At 37.9% G+C, this 17,911-nt stretch overlaps 1 protein-coding gene across 1 annotated transcript in view; it reads right to left on the bottom strand.

Annotated features, from left to right (window-relative positions):
• QSER1 (glutamine and serine rich 1) overlaps window positions 1-17,911 on the bottom strand; it is a 41,517-nt gene that overhangs the window by 9,795 nt on the left and 13,811 nt on the right. The window contains exons 2-8 of the mRNA XM_069016519.1: window positions 15,153-15,262; window positions 13,719-13,883; window positions 6,718-10,419; window positions 3,554-3,849; window positions 2,387-2,503; window positions 1,641-1,774; window positions 97-308 (exon numbers count right to left, since the gene is read on the bottom strand). Of these exons, the coding sequence (XP_068872620.1) occupies window positions 97-308; window positions 1,641-1,774; window positions 2,387-2,503; window positions 3,554-3,849; window positions 6,718-10,419; window positions 13,719-13,883; window positions 15,153-15,262 (4,736 nt within the window). The remainder of the gene's footprint in view (window positions 1-96; window positions 309-1,640; window positions 1,775-2,386; window positions 2,504-3,553; window positions 3,850-6,717; window positions 10,420-13,718; window positions 13,884-15,152; window positions 15,263-17,911) is intronic.

Genomic DNA, 17,911 nt, shown 5'->3' with positions numbered 1-17,911 from the left:
ACAGAAAAACGTGCAAGATCAAACAATGTAATTTTATAATACTCTTCTCAGTTGAGTTCAAATGGGCCTAGGTGCCAGCAATGGTATCTCACTCACCATCTTCTTCACTCTGGGCCTCAGGTGAAGAATCAGACTGGGAAGATGAAAATTCTTCTTTCCACTTTTTCCTTTTCTTTGGTGGTGGTTCAGCCTTTACCTTTGGCTGTTTAGCTTTGGGTTTCACAGAAGAGACTTTTGTTGCTGTTGGTTTTGGTGTTGGTGGATCAGGGGGTTTGATGTTGCTATTACTAGGTTTGCAATGAATAGTCCTGCAATATGATGAAGAGAATTTTTATGAAAGTAATTACCACACAAGTTTTGGCAGTAATAAAACACCTGTAATCTTATTTAACCAGAATATACTCCCCACTGATTATATAAACTTACTTCACTGTCACCTCTAACTGGGAATTAGATCATGCACACTATACATACTACTATATTTTTGATATAATACTTGGCCAGACAACTCCTCTTCTTTCTCTTCCCACCACTCAAATCAGGAAAACAAACAGGAATGTTAATATCGGAAATACAAAGTTCTATACTTTAGGGCTAATAATGCACTACAGTTTTGAGAGCAATGCAGGAAACACAATCCTGGGAAGTGCTAGAGAAGGGTTTTGTCAAGATGGGAAAGCAGTTGTATGTACAGCAAAAACACTGTCAGTATCTTCTGGAACACTGAGAATAATTCTAGACATCTGTCCGAAATGAAGATTTCAAACCAAAATAGATGGAGACAACAGACAGTAGAAGGATGAAAGGAATGGAAAGTCTTCCCCAAACAAGGAAGCTGAAAGACCTCGCTTAATGAAGCTCAGTGAAACACAGACAGAAGTGGGATCTGACTGATTTCTCCATAAATACAACATGCAGTACAAACTGAAAGAAAAGCCAAAAGGAGTGTTGAGAAAACAGCATATGCATAACAAGCTAATCATAATCATGTTTTGTTAAAAGAGGGGGTTGCTTCAGAGCACTGGAAGAACAGATGCTGGAACAGTCTTGCATAGCCCAAGAATAAAGGACCATCAAAATCCTAGGTACTTTTAGGTAGATCAGGATTATTTCATAATGTTGATTCTCTGATTTCTTTGAGAGCACTGCTTTCTTTGAGAGCAAACTAGACTTAAAACTCCAGTGTTTTCCTGAATGAAGAACACTGTAACGAGCATCTGTTTTTACATTAACTTTCCAGGATTGAGAAGAAAGCATGGTACTTGTAGTATACTGGGACAGAATGGTCATTAAAGCAATCCAGAAAAAACTACCTAACTAGCAAAGTCCACAGGATACGAGAAAACAATACACAAAAAATTAAAATCACTACACTAGCAGGCTTGTATGGCAAAGAATGACACAGAAATAGCATGTAGAGCCCTAACACCTCCAAAATAACTGATTATGGAACAGAATAGACTAGGGAAGACAAGGCAGTAAATGATATTTAATTTCTTAAAGCAAACCAGACAGTTCTCAGTTTCCATATTAAAGCACAATTAACATACTTTAAAGTTATAACTCCTGTTAATTCCAATAGGTCTGTTCTTAATATGAAAACAATATGGCAAAATGGAAAATAAATTGAAATAAAATACCTTGCTGACTGGACAGGCTTGATTCGTGGTTTTTTTGAACATACTCTGACATATTCCTTTTTGTTTGCATTTTCAACAAACTTCACATACACTCGTTTGTATTTTGTTTTTGCATCCCCAAAGTACCCAAGATACTGAAAGAAAAAAACCAAAACCAAACCTCGAGTGTTTCTGTTAAGCAAAATTTGTCAGTTTAACAAGTAAAACTTCTAATACTAAAGAAAAAAGTCAGTTTAACCCCCTCCATGTTTACATACTAACATAAGCCACTCTATACCATTTATAATTTTAAAAAAATTCTCCATCAGACTTCTAGATAATAATAAGACAATAAGAGAAGAGGAGTTACTTTGGGCTTCTTTTTCTCCCTTTGTTTTATTCTCCACATGTGTTATCCCAAAAGCATTATCTGCCCAGCAAAAGGCTGCCTGTTAAAAATTGTATCCTCTCTGTATCACTCCTACTGCAGAAAGCAGTTGGTTCACAAGCCTGTTCCCACTGACTTTATTCTGGTTAGGAGAATAACTTGTTCCTTTATGCAGCCGAAAGGATACCAAAGGACCCGCAGTGGAAAGCAAAAAATCACTCCATGGATGTATTTAGGGAGAGTTTGAGCTGGAGGGTTTTCCCCCCCTCTAGGATGACTGCTAAGAATGTATGCCAGAATCACATTCTATTTAGTTTCCTAGACTTCCATTAAGGAAACCATCTCCCATGAGGCTTCCCAAGGAATTTTTAAGACTCACACTGTTAGTAGCAGCAAACTCTCTGTGTCCGTCACGCACTTCAGGAACAAATTTTTGCAATAAAGCCTTCTGTACTTTCCAGATAGCTGGAGGCTCTTTTCCTGTCTGCAAAGCAACCTGGAAGAACATAAAACTATTTGCTAAAAACAGTGCTTATTTTTCTTCCAGAAATGTGTTTGTGCATCACATTTTTTGAGGAAGTTAACCAAGGATAAAATTTAAATAAGTAATTTAGAATTCCAAAACCATAGTTATTAAGTTCTGCTTGCATCAAGGCAAGTTTTATAATTATCAGTTTTAATGAGAATTCTCTATAGATCCTACAAACAAACTATTAACTCAAATAAACCCTTTTATTAAAATGTAGTCAAATAATGATTACTTTTTCATGACTCTTCAAGAACAAACTTAAAATTCAAAATATCTCCTAATATACCTTAATCCATCTTATAAGTGACAAGGGAATATTTCAAACTGCTAACACTTGTCTTATGTGACAAAGCTACATTAATTAATTTAAAACTGCAGCTTAAGAGAATGAACACATAGACAAGTAATCAAAAATATTAGAAATATTCTAACAGTAAGAATATTGCTGGCTATGATAGCCACAAAAGTAAAGGTAAACATTCAGAAGAATTAAAATAGTGAAGCAACAACACCAAACCAAAACAAAATATCAAAGACAACAAGGAAATTCACATAAAGTCATGTGAAGAGTTGTACTGATTGCTTATGGAAGACATTTCTTGTTGAAATACCAAGCAGAACTTAGAAAAAAACAGAAGCCAATTCCACTCAAGTTCTTTTGCAAAGCTACACTTGAAAGTCTACTCCTATCTTTAAAAAAAAAAAAAGCAGTCAACTGCCTGTGAAAAATTTATGCTTTTTAATATTAAAATAGGTAATTCCAAGTTCTAACAGAGGTTGCCAGCACACAGATTTACTTTATTATGTGTGTAGCATAAAATGGGTCATGTACATTCAAAACATGTTTGTAATCTGCACTAGAAAGACACCTTTAAGGCATTTTGGCAGCAATCAGGAAATATTAGAATAGAAAGGGAAAACTAATCTGCAGCCTTTCCTCTTCTGGTAGTTTCTTGAGGCTGAATTCATATGCAGGGTTTTGTGAGGTGCTCCCCCCCCAGCAAATATTCAGATTACCTTTAGTGTCTCTATATCTTCAATCTTCACTACAAATTCATCACGTTCTCTGTACATTCCCTCTCCTTCACTGTCCATATTCTCCTCATCAGTACATCCTTCTATTGCAACGGTCTCCTGTATTTTTGCCAATTGTTCTGAAGTCACAGCATCCTGTTGAGCTACTTTTAAGGGGTCAGCTGGATTCATTTTCTCCTGCATGTTGCCTACAGCAGTTGTTGTCTGTGGAGATTCCTGCTTTATTACAGCAGTGGTGGTGGTAGCAGCAGCAGTAACAACTGTCACTTTTTCAGTTTCTGAAGAAAAAAATCCGAATTTTAGTTAAACAAATTATTAAGGATTAGCAATGTAATATGGAACTAGATTTTTCTTCTTTTCCGTTACAATTTATATTAAAAGCAACTATTCTAAGAAAAACACCTGTTCTAGGAGTTAAAATAGAAGCAGTATCTTGACCACAACTAAATCTTAAACACAACCGAAATACTGTAGCTAATATACCTCTGTTTGTATTAAACTGCTGCCTCTGTTGGCATCTGGAATTAATAAAGCTGAATGCTTCAGAAAACAATTTGATAGTTACAAACATGATCACCAGGTAATACTGTTGTACTTTGTGACAATAAGCAAATACAACAGTAAAGGTTACAGCACTGAATCTTGTTATCTGCTGCTAAGTCTTTTTAAATTGGATTACAGAAAGAGAATACACATGAAATATGAAAATATTTTCTGTGTGACTTTTGGATACTTATCATTTATATCTTGTGATCATGTAACTGGAAGTTCCAGATTAAAACTTTGGCAATAGCCTAATGATTTTTAATATTAACAGAGGTGAGCAATGAGAACTGATGATACAAAACAAAGAAGGGAAAAGAACATTCTTTTCCTCCTCTATTCCGAAGAACCAAAGAAAAGTCCCACCTTTCAAAATTATTCTTTCCCACCTGAAAAAAATCAGAATCCTTTTTAGATATTACTTTGCAGTCTTGTACACATATTAGTTTTAACACTGACTTGCTGATCTAAAAGAAATCAAGTTATGGTAACTATAACGCAATTGATTATATAACTTAGGAAACTTAAGATAACCACTTTACAGTTTTGCTATAATCACTGCTAATGGTTGAATTTTTCACTTGAAAAATTGTAAAAAAGATAACATAGCATATTTTAACAAAAGTGACTCCAAACAAATTATTGAAATGTCGAATTAATGTGTCAATACAAAAGCTATATACCAAATAAGTGAGGATTCATTAAATCCATTCAGTAAAATTGTTAATTTGAAATGTGAAATGTATTCTTCCAGATACTTCACCTCACATTATTGCAAATATGTTCTATTTCTTCAGTGAGAGCTCTGACAGCTTTAATTAGACACACCACTATTAGCTGCTTAGGTATATTTACATATTTGTCAGAACAGCAGATAAAGGTACATGTACTACTTAATACTATCAACAAAAGATATGTTTTAGTATTTGTCTGTCTATACTTATTTGACAAAACAGACAGAAGAGGGAATTACTAGAAAACCTGCAAAACACCATTGAGAAAGAAAGAAATATGTCATTACTAAGCATCTTGTACAATGCACAGTCTTGTGTTGTCACAAAATAGGAAGGTGAATTCAAGAAATTGGTGATATAAATATTACATCCTTATGGATAATAAAGAAGATACAATAACATTGTAAAATAAATCATTGCAAATAAAACACTAATGGAAATGCCCACCCAACAAAAAACCCATTTGAAATATTTCTTTGGACATTGTACACAGAAATGGCTTATTAAAATTAACATGCTTCAGCAAGAGGCTCACACCACGGCACTGTCCAGATTTCAGCTTTCTGGGATGAAAAACAGTCACTGCTTTCTTGTTTGAAATATATATATCCAACTGAAAGACACAGAAGGAACTTCATCCTCTGTGCAGCCTTTTGAAATGCATGAACTTAACATAATTACATAGAAATACCCATGGAAAAAAACCCAGAATAGTAATTAAGATGAAGTGTTGTTCAGCATATCACATATTCTGCAATATTTTTCCAGTATCTTAGGTGTGATTATTACAATTTAAGTTTAATTTTGCTATGTATTTTTCAGCAAATCATGTCACACCTAGAGAAAAAAAAAAATCTCCCTCTCTAATCTAAAAAGGGAAACCATTCTCTCTTGTTTAGAATCAGCTCACAGGTCATGAGTTCTGAATCCTGAGAAGAGTTAAAGAAAGGTTTCATTTTCTCCCTGTGATGATTTTGGAAGACAATGGTATTTCTCTGGAATTAGTACAGTTATGTGATTGGATGGATAGTTTCTAATTGCTTACCAGAGGGGGGAAAAAATCTTTACTGAAGAGACCTGTCTAGGCAAAAATGTTCTGTATTCTGAAAATACTTCAAAACAAGGCAGCATCAGTTAAAAGCTCTGAACATGGATGTACAGCATGGATGTAACACAACTGAAACTGAAAAGTGTGTGAAAAATGAATTATTACTGTGATCAGTGGTTGCTGCCCCTCCCTGCCCAAACCAATCTTTCCCAGATTTTGTTCTTTTGCTGGCAACCTATCAACACACATGGAGCTACAACACCCCTGATCAATATGGCTCAAATGGCTCCCACCTTGGACCAGCCCAGCCAAACCAGTGCAGTTTACAAGTGCAAAAGTTGGTTCATACACATATTCAGTACAACTTCATCATCACAGAAAATGTATGTTTACCTAGCAAGAACTCATCATCTGCTGATGGCAATTATTAATATATTCTCTTGCTAGGATTTTTTTTTAAATAGGTTGAGAACCTCTGACATGATGTTTTGTTGAGGTTCCCAGATGAAAATCATATTTAGTATTCTAAGCCAGAATCGAAGAGAACACACACATTATTCCAACTCCAAATTAAAATAACTTTTTGGCATTAGTCCTACTTAAGTAGCATGAAAAAGTTTATTTACATATTTTCTAATTGTGGAAAACACTAGTTTAGTCCATAGTCAATACACCTTTTTAAGAAAACTCTTAATTGTGGCCAAAACCAAACCAAATCAAATCAAAACCTTTACCTGAAGACAGGTAAAATTATTCTTTTTTTTTTTCCCATCAGCAACAAAAATCTCCTTCAACATATACACTTGCAGTAACCATTTTACCTGATTTGATCCTTTTGTCAGATGTATCATCCAGGGCTGACAATGCAGTAGAGATGCTCTTTTGAAGATCATGGTTACCACCCACAGAATCATCTTCATCAGAAGAAAATGAAGGCAATGTTTCTAAATTTTTCTTAAGTTCTTCATCAGCTTTTTTGGTTGGACTTTCTCCACTCACCTCAGCAGCCACAGGTGCTGCTGCTGCTGCTGGCTGAGGCTTTGCAGAGGGCTGCAGGCAAGGGGCACGAACTATTTGTGTGACTGGTCTCCTAGTCCTATTTGGCATTCGTACAGCTGGAGTGGAAAACTGTTGCCTAGGCCCAGACTTGAGAAAGTCTAAAAAAGATGCAATAAATCCTGTTTTGACTTCAGGCTGTTTTTCTTCAACTTCTTTAATTTTTTGCCTCATTCTTTCCTGATGTTGGTAAGTATCATAACAACTTTCAGAAACAGGAGAAGAGTATGTGAAACACGAATCGCTTCCTCTTGAGTTCTGACGTTTACACTGTCCACTTCTTTTTACCTGTTTCTGAATTGCACTGTCATCTTCTGCAGCATTTTTGTTTTGGCTTTTTCCTTTGCTTTTTTTCTTCTGAAGGTTCCCTTGAGTTAAATCTTGGCATTCTTCTTCAGTTCTATTAATGGCTCCATCTGCACTTTGGGGCACAGAGAGCGGCTGCAACGGAACCTTTGCCTGGTTACCTGCTGCTGTACCATCATCACCACCCATATTAAAATCATTCTCTGAAGCAGCACTTTCCTCACTTAGGCTCCTACCACTTGAAACAAACTCTGTGTCTCTTGTATTCAGTGTACCATCAACAGAAGCATCATTATCTTCTTCAGATTCATGACTGATGCTAGATTGTTTCTTAACTCGAACAGCCTCTTGCTCTTCTTGACCAGGACCAAGGGTGGGAGAGGTCATTCTTGCTGGTACACTTTGATCTGAAGTTTCAACGTGCTGTTGATCCAAGTTCACAGTTTTTGTCTGTATTGTTGACACTGGGGTAAGATTCAGAGTAATTTGGCCTCCATTGAGAGAAATATTATTTCTGCTTGCTGGCTTTCCAACTACAGTAGGTGAAGCACTGAAAACAGAAGACACATGTCTGGAATCCAATGATCGGAACTGTGTTTTAGACTCCTCACTGTTTTCAACAGTTTGGATTTCCTCTTCATTAGAAGCTGATTTGGCAAAGTCAGATGGTGTCACTCCACAGGCTGCCGCTGTTGCTGCTAAGATGTCATCCACATTGGATAATATATTCCTCTCGTCACTGAGAAGTATAGATTCTGGGAAGCATATTGAACTAAGAGAAACAAATTGGTTTTTTGAATCATGTTGATTTGTCTGAGTAAAATGATCTTTTGCTGTCAAATGCTGCTGTAGTGGTTTTGAAGACTCAGAAATGTCCATTTTCATCACTTCTGAATTCTGACTATGAAGCTGTTGCTGAGAATGACCTCCATTACTTTGAACAATGTGACCATCCATCTGAAGGAATGGATGTGTCACCTGCTGAGGACTCTGTATTCTTTGCACTTGAGGTGATGCTTTTGCTTGTCCTAAACCTGACTGCAGGATTGACTGGTGAAGAATCTGCAAGTCACAGGTTGATTCCAGCAGTACCTGTGCACTGGGCAAACACAGCTGATGACCATGTCTTAAAGCATGAGGCTGAACCTGCGGTGGTGTGCTAATGACTTGGCCCTGCTGCTCTTGAGCTTTACTTTCATGTACCTTATGCATAAGAGAATGCTGCTGGTTTAGTTCCTTAGCACTCACAGTTACCTGTGTTGTTCGCATTAAATTAGCTGTCTTTTTGATATCATGGCTTAGGCTGGTGATATGGCCAATGTGTTGGGAAAGCTGTTCCACAGAACTGACCATTCTTTCATCTTTTTTTGTTCCTTGAAGAGTAAGTCCAACAACTTGATCTTCAAGACGAGAGTTGCTTCTGATTACACTTTGAGAGTATCTGTCATTTGCTTTTGAGACCCTATAGGATGCATCCTGAGCATTGATCTCCTCCTCAGTTAGGCTTGGAGTGGAAGATTCAAGAGTAGCTTGCTGTTGCAATGCCTGCATATCCTGCATTGATAATTCCTCCTCCTGTTTTGATGAGGCATATAAGTTAGAGTCAGACTTCCTTTTAACATAGGACTTTGTCTCTGAGGAAGGTCTGTTGTTCTGCAGCGTCTGGGAATGAGCTGGGGATGCAAAAGGAGACTGGACAGATGGCAAAAACTTTTGAGACTGTGGAGAGGAGGATTCTTGTGACTGAGAGTTCTGAGAAGAATGTAAAGAAATATAGCTTTGATTAGGACTAGTGGCTGGAAGAGTTTGTACCCGAGGAGAGGCATTAAAGGAAAGAGAAGGCGACGTTAATGTTAAAGACTGCCCTGAAGAATAGCTTTCTGAAGGACTAACAGCTGCTAAAACTTGTGATTGAGATGAAAAATTAACTTGGGACTGGGTAACTGGAGATAAACCCTGAGAGTGACTAGAAGAGTAGCTCTGAGCTTGGCTGACTGAAGAAAGTTCCCTCATTTGCCCAGAGTAGTTCTCATTTGGAACTGAGGTCAATACCTGTTCCTCTGAGGAGTAACTTAGAGTCTGACTGTCAGAAGTAATAGCTTGTGATTGCCCAGAAAAAGTCAATGTTTTATACAGTGAGGGCAGCTTCTCAACCTTGCTGGATGAGAAATCCTGTGAGTGACTGACAGGTGGCACATTCTCAGCCTGGCATGAAACATAGTTTTGGGATTGACTGACCGACAAGAGGCTGGGGAGCTGTGCTGTGGAATAGATCTGTGCTTGGCCTGTAATGACAGAACTCTGGTTTTGTGCAGTTTTGGCATAGCTTTGTGTCTGCACAGTGGGAGCTACACTTTGAGGCTTGGGGGTCTTTGTTGACCTCGGAGGCTGCTTCATGGAACAGTTTTTCACTTTTGCTGTGGAAGCAGATGGAAAACCAGGTGATGGAATTGCAGATGTGTATGACTGAGCAAGTTCTACTGTGACTTGAGAAGTCTTCTGCTGTGGTCCTCCATTGCTCACCTGAGTAACATCTCCAACTGGACTGCAGGATAATGCTGAGTGCCTAGATGTATCCTGAAAGTTAACTCCACTTGTACTTGTTAAATAGCTGTGTAAGGAATGCTGTGAAACAGCCAGTTGAGGCTGGACAGACTGAGTACTCGAAGGCCGCTGGTGGTGTTTAATAACACTACATTCTCGCTGAAGTGCTCTATCCATGGAAGCAGTGGAACCAGTGAAGACAGATGTGCTGTAGGCCTGAGACACCTGCTGAGCTCCTCCAAGGGTCGAAGGCAACAAACTAAACTGAGGTTGCAAAAGATGGGGTGCAGATTCTTGAGCAGAACGATATGTTGATGACTGAGGAGGTACACTGGTACTCAGAACAGAGCTGCCCAGGCGCTCAAATGTCAAAGCAGCTGGAACAGTGCCTTGCGACGTTTTAATCTGTAACAAAGGATCGTGGGCAGTTAAGAGACCGTTGGAAGTAGCACTGAAAGTAGCATCTTGCAGAGTAAGAGAAGGGGTAGTAGCAAAGTTTCTGCTGCTGAAGGTGTTGGGATGCTGATACGCTGATAAAGCGGAGGTGGGTGGAAATGTTCCAGAGGTTGGCAAAGCTCCAGTAACAAATAGTTCTGTGGCTGTCGAGGAATGCATACCTGGAAAAACAAAAACAAAACAAGAAGGAAAAAGAAGCATAAGGGAGCTTTACAAGTTACAACACTCTGCATCTCTATAAGTCATTTAACTGCAAGCTCTTACAGCATTTACAAATATAACGTTCTTTAAAATCACCACCCTTTTAAAAAACCCAAACATACATAGAGAGGCACTTATTGTAGGTAATTTTCAAAATGGAAGTGCAGGGGTTTTTAACAATGCCGCACTCTATACCTGCAGTGAATTGCCAAGGGAAAAACTCATATCCTTAATATGCAAATTGTTGATAAAAAAATTGTACAAGATTAATTCTGCTTTGAAATTGAAGGCCTCTTTATCAGTTTTTATTTCAGTTTAAAAAGAAGGTCAGAATAAACTGATCAAAAGCCCTGGCCACCTTCAGTAAACAGTAAAAAGGCAAAATTACACCTTAGAAGTTGTAATACACACATAGTTTAAGAAGCAATCCCATCTCCTGGATTTACCCTTGCCAATAATTTTATAACTCACTTTATGGGAAACATTTCAGAGCATACAGTGAAATAGCTAATGGTCTATACACTCTGCAATTAATTTTCTTAAAGGAGGGGTTTGATTTTCAGTACAAGCAATAAATATGATTTGTATGCTTTTTGAAGTGAGAGTCCAAAATATTCACTGACAGCAATTATCTGCACAGTGCAATAGCAACTATCCAACTGAAAAGTATATTACTTGCTTGCATCCAGCCATTGGTATGACATCCTGGCTTAAACAAGATTTCTTAACAGAATACAACACTCTCCAGCTGAAATAAGAGTGTGAAATTCCCTTGCAAGCTTTGAGGCTTAGAGCAGTGATCCATATCATTCAGTGCCTTTCACCCTGTAACTTGCAGGCACTGGTGAAGTTTGTGTACTATTTCCAAAGTCTACCAAGAAAAGTGAAGAAGGCAAGCTTATTCCCAGAGAGGCTTAAAATTCTTGTAAAGGAATCAGTTTCCACTGGGAAATTTACCAGGGTATGTAAATCAGAAAAAATTAAATATCAGTGGAATGATTTGACCTTTTTCAGTTCTTCCTGCACATTTAAAACAGTTTTTAGCTTTGCATCATTTAAGAATAAATGAAAACTCTCAGTAAATAAAGCTTGTTTTGAAACATATACTTCAGTTAAAAAAACATTTCATTTTACAATGCAGTTAAGTCTTCCTAAGCTGATTGCAACTTAATCATACAATTGCTTTTGAAGTTTCAGGTGAAGCTGAGAAATAAATTCTTTGTTTCTCCCTTCCAGTCCAAGACAAACTGATATGAAGAGATGTGATAGTGAAGGAATGCCAAGGTATTTTTCCTTAGTCAACAATAAGGTCTTTCTGAGTAAGAAAGCATAAACAGTGTTTCAAAGCACTTTTCCCCCCTATTCTAAAAAACTGCAACATTTTGTACAATTGGGTTCTCTTTTACTGATCCTGACTGCTAACACAAAGGTAGGGCCATCCAGAGGCATCAAAGAAGGGGAAGAATTTAAACCCGTTTTAACTGCAGATGTTCATTTCTCATCTAACCTGTATTTTTCCTTTCTCTTCCATAAATCAAAACCCTTCCAACTACATCCATCTCACTTCTTAAACCAGACAAGAGCCAGTCATAGGAGCACTAGTATGGCAGAACTGCTGGGCTTTATATTTTAATATTTGTTCAGGAGAAAACAAAAGGTATGGCAAAGGTACTAAGCTGCATGAACAGACAGACCCTCACTACCCTAAGAAATCAGAACACTGATAACACGACCTGCAGATCAAAGGAACACTTGGAAGGACAAATATAACAAACACAGTGTTCTTCTTTTTCCCCCAAAATCAGCAGTTGCAGGGTTTAGAGAAAACCACAAAGTAAGAAACCCTTCTGAAAAAAGTCACCTTGCAGAGTGAAGAGCTCTTGCTTTCCCTCATCAAAAAAGTTTGTAGAAGACAAAGCTCTCAAAAGACACTTGGGAGATCGAGGGTTACAGAAAAGCAGCAGAAGTATTAAAGGACAACAAAAAGCTCAGAGAACTGGTAATATTGAAAAATGGGCTTACTGATGAGTTCTTAGTAATGAGTACTGAGAAGTCCCTCAATCACTGGTACCAACATCAAACCCGACCCACAGCATCTCTCCCCATTCTTCACAATTCACTGTTAGGCAGGCTGCAATGGAGAAAATGCTAGGACGAAGAGAAAAAAAGATTTCTTCCCAGCTGACATTCTGATGTGAGGATGGGTCATCATAACTCTAAACTCATAACTAATTTATATTAAGATTGTTTGCCAGATTAACAGTTTGCATCTTCATGTCTGCGCCCACATATCTGCTTCTGTCAATGGTGAGTTAAAAGCCACAGTCTCTATTCTTAACTTTTTGAGTTGCCCTTCACAGAATGCAGCTGTACATTACCCTCAACAGAACAAGTGCAAACTGTCTACAAAATGACTGTTTCACTTGTGCTACCTTGTGCCTCCTCCCCAAATCAGAACAGCAATCATACAGCTGCACTAAGACACAGATCAGCCTGCTGATACAGAGGAAAAACATCCGACCAAAGGAAAAAAGCCACTCAAACATTTTCTGTCAGATCAGTGACTAGATCCTGCACTGCACAGCTGCACAATCACTCCATAAGATTAACCAGAACTTGAAGCTACCCACAGATGCAGTAGCAACACTTATCTTGGTGTGACTGTCTACAGCGAGCTCGAAATCTGCAGTTTCCTGCTCTGCACAGAAGGCTTGACAGATGGGGGAGGTTTATGGAAGGCAGTCAGTCTGCCAGAAGAGATGGCACATTTGTTTAGTTGTAAATTAGATCCCTTATTTCTATGTGACATGCACCTCAGACCTTCTTTTGGAGAACACCTTGCTCATTACTTCCGTGTACAAAGGGGCCAAAGCTACCCATAGACTTTTAGTACTAATATCACAGAAGAACTATCACAGGGAACAGAGTTTGAAAGATTTGCTAGGATGTGCAGGTAGTGTGCCTGAACAGGCTTATAGTGCTAGTGAGACTAATTCCAAACAGAGCTGGGAGAATAAATTTGACTCATTAGACAAAATAACATCCTATGCATCTAAATTCCTTCTAAACAACCAGGACTTCTGCTCGTATAAATCTTATGCTAACATAATTTCATTGATTTTGATATTTTTAAATGTTGAGATGTAAAAGAGGTAGGAAACATGCAGCCTTTTCAGTTAGTCAGAATATTTTTTTTTCAAATCCTCCCAAACATTCAATATAACAATGACAAAATTTTATTTCAAGGGAAAATTTTCACCTGTCTGCCAGGAAGGAGCCCTGAATTGTGGTAAAAGGGTAGATCCTGAAGAGACTGCCTGAGCAGTACGAGACTCAATAGCAGAGAGGAAATTCATAACTGAAGAAGTTTCCTTAGTGTTACCTCCAGCACTGTGCATACTGGTATCAAATATTCCTGAAAGACCTAGATGATAGTGAAGGGAAATAAAACAGATAATTCAGATGAACTTCAAAGAAGCAAAATCAAGTAACAAGGATATATGTTCATAACTCACTATAAAACCCCCACCCTACAAAACATTAGCATTGTTAAAGTACATTGTTTTTTCTGTGTTTAACTGTTATGCAGTGTTACAACTGCACAGAGTGTACAGTATGCATTTAAAAACCTATTATTAAATGTACGTCAAATATGATGCTTCAAACAATATTTAGGTACACCAGTAAAATTCCTTCATCTGAATTCATCTTCCTTCATCTGAATATTCACTGTTCTATTTCACTTGGTTAAACATTCACAATTCCTCCTGAAATGCGTTCAACTTTTCTACATCCACTTTCTCCCCTTTTGGGCAGCTTATGGAAATTTGGACACATTTATAGGACTGGCACATGAAAAGGGGTTTTGGTTGCATTCCCTATTTCAACAAACACCTTTATGTGTTTCCCATTGTCCAGACCTTTCAATAGCAGGAGGCTCAATGGGAAGCACTGGTGAGATCCAGAGCTGTGAGTAACTGAGATTATGTCAAGACTGCAGTTCTGACCCTCCATCACCCTTATCAAGGACCTGGTCAGGAGACTACAGACTCCAGCCAGGACATCAGCTCAAACACCTTTCTTTGGAAACTGGGTTGCAAAGTGAGCATGAAGAGGTCAAGCCCCGTCTTCTCCTGCCGTGGAGACAGGATATCATCGGGAGCAAAGATGGACCCCACTGCAGATGTCACACAGCCGACCCCACTGCTACATTTGAAATGAATTTTAACTTTTCCCCAGCCCTGCCTCAGAGTGCACATGGAAGTGCCAGCAGCAGCGTGTTTCAGCTCACATCAGTTTTGCTGTTTGCTTTAGTCTGGAGGAGCTGGCAGCTGGCAGCAATTCTGCCACTGGCTCAGAGGCACACACCGTTTGGCCCTTATGCATAGGCCAAATCCTGAAAAGCTGTATTTTAAAGAATAAGTGCAGCTTTTTCAAAAAACAAGATACCCAGCATAACCTGCCTTTATATTATCCTTTCTACTTAACAACATTTTGCATTTTGATAAAAGCTAACTACTGTTAACTTTCTACTACACACTCAGCTTTTCTAATACCAGTTGCCACCACTTATATGATAAAAGTCCTTTGATTATAAAATTCATTAACTTTAATCTAAATGACAAAACAGTTGTCTGGTTTTTTTCTTCCTCTGTAGCTATTTAAGCAGTATTCTCATGATATGGACAGTTACCAGCAGGATGTTGCGTAGTTGAGTATCCAGGAAGCTGATGAGAAGCTGTGTATGTCTGTCTGTGAAGGTCTGTTTCTGAATGTGATGAATGTCCTCCTCCATAGCTTAAGCTAAGGAAGAAATTAAACATTATTAACAAAATATACAGCTAGAGAAACAAAGAACAATTATGAAATTCCAATCACAAGCCAAAAAGTTACAGAAATACTGGAAAACTCAAGCCCAAGATCAGACAGATGTAGTTCTGCTAGGATATTGCAAAAAATGTTAATCAGATAAAAAAAGTACTATGAAACCTAAAAATCCAAAGGGTGGAGGAAAACCTTACAAAAATCAAAGCTGATCACAGAAAAGTTTATAAAGGACTGGGTCAGAAAGACAGAGTTCAACTGTAAGAAACACTTACTGGACACTTTTTGTAATGATTTACTGATGTAAAGTCTGCAAAGCAGATAACTATGAACACATGCCCACTTCAACATTTCCATTTTTAATTCCATTAAAACTACAGGACCTCATTTAATTCAAAAGCTGGAATGACCAGGATGCTGTGGGAGCAATGGTTTTTAAAAAGATTTTGGTCCTTTTGGTACAATTTAATAAAATTGACAGTGAAAGCACTACAAAGGGACAAATTCATCTTCAGACCTCCTAGCATTAAATGTAAGTTAATGATTCACAGCTTTTATTTAACATTTTTAAGTGAGTCACCTAAATTAACATTATGTTTCAATCATGTTTTCAATCAGGCTTAATGGAAGCAAACTGAAAATATACATTGTCTGGGTCTGTGCAAAACCAATAATGCAGAAAAGAAATAAATGCAATCTAAACATCAAGCAACCTTAGGAACCTGCCAAAAGCCCTAATGATTTCCAAAAGCAGAAAACAGAGGGGGAAGCAAAACAAATCCCCAAACTTTCAAACTTCCACAGACTCGGCTCTGCATAGCACCTGTCAAATGGAAAAAAAATGAAGGGCAGTATGACCAAGTAACCATTTATCTTCTTCTTTTCTAGCCTTTTGGACATTAAGTTTATAGGTAGCTGCTACTTACTCCAGTGCACATGTGAGACTGCTTTAAGTTCAAAATTCAAGTGTAAACAAATGCCAAAACAACCCAAACAACGAAACCCACAGCCCTCCCTGCTGCCTGCTGTAAGGGAGACTTCCCTTATCTTCCATCCCCTGGGATGAGGGGGCAGTCACTCTGCATAAGGGAAAAATTGAACTCTCGGTGCCAGGAATCATGACATCATGGGAAACTTTTATAGAAGACACCAAATAATATAAAAATTTGGCAACTTGGCTGGATTTGCTTCATTTTCATTAAGATGATGAGAGGAGCCAGACAAGCCTCTTAGAGCATTGTGACCTGCACACATCATGAACCAGTAAGAGCCTGTCTGTGCAGCACTTTCCTGCCTGAGATGCACTAGCAGGGGATGTATTTTCCACTTCAGCAATGCTCTATGGTCAGAATGCCAGGCTAAAGCACAAGCCTAAAGAATGAACCAAAATACTTTGAAAAAACAAAGAAAGTCAGCTACTGCTTTTTCTCAGTTGTGCTCATTGTCTAGCACTTTAACACCTTTCACAGCAATAATTGTAATTTAGAGAATTGCCAAACCTAAATTCAGAGTCAGCAGTTCCCTGTGCTTATACTGTAGAGGACAGATCTTTGTGCAGTTCAACACTATGCATCAGCAACTGATTTCTATTATATGCTGACTGAAATCTAACTATTTGCATCACTGCTATGGACAACTGGCAGACATGATTGCATGACATAACAGGTTATTTATTTATTTACAGCATGAAACATTTTCTATTATTTCCAGACAAAAAAAAAAATAAAATTGCAACAGTGTTCTGCACATAAATTATGCAAGTAATAAAGCCAATAGAAATGCAAGTATTTTCACAAGAAAACTTTTAAAGTTAAGGTAGTTTGGGGTTTTTGAACAAACTTCCATAGCTCAGAAAAAAAAAACAAAAAACATAGAACTTCAGAGACATGAAGCTTTCTTCAGGTCTTTTTAATAAATAAAAAAGCATTACATGAGAAAATAAGTTTCTAAACTGAAGTATGGCAGCACATGCATTGTTGTCAAGAATTATCTTCACTGACACAAATGCTGAGCTTATGAATACTTTCCTACAACAGCAATAGGTTGTATTTAGGTTTTCTTGCAAGTTTACTTTTACAGCATTTACCTATACAAATGGATGTGGTGCTGACTTCTCTTTCATACATGTTTTAAAGGCAAACTCTGAAGTCCTCCAGCAGCACAGCTTCCTTTTCCAATTCCGTATTTTCAGGCTGAAAGGCACTCTGGTGGTGTTCTAGGCAACTGAGCCTACACTTTACAGCAAAAGCCATTCCAGATGAGGCGAGACCCCCAAAACCAGTACAGCATATCAAGCAACATTGCCTTGTTCCTTCTCTTAACTTGTAAAAGCAAAAGGTCATGAGCAAAAAGTGGATAAACTTTAATTAACCACCTGAAAATCTTGGAAATTAAAAAATTTGTTGTGAGGGGGCCTTTTGTGTTTGTTGGTTTGTTTTTTTTTTTCCATTTGGGTTTTTTTAATTATTATTTATTTGGTTTTTTTAAAATTTCTATTTATTCTGGTTGTTCAGTGAAGACTGTGATTCATTTCCCCCCCTCTTCACGCCTCTACAATAAACACCTATTTTTGTAAAAGGGCAGGTACAGTACACACAAATACCACACAACAGCCTAACACACAAGCCT

This window comes from Aphelocoma coerulescens, chromosome 5 (assembly GCF_041296385.1).
Source record: "Aphelocoma coerulescens isolate FSJ_1873_10779 chromosome 5, UR_Acoe_1.0, whole genome shotgun sequence".
Taxonomy (NCBI): Eukaryota; Metazoa; Chordata; class Aves; order Passeriformes; family Corvidae; genus Aphelocoma; species Aphelocoma coerulescens.
Note: the sequence above shows the minus strand (reverse complement) of the source record. Positions and strands in the feature narration are given on the sequence as shown.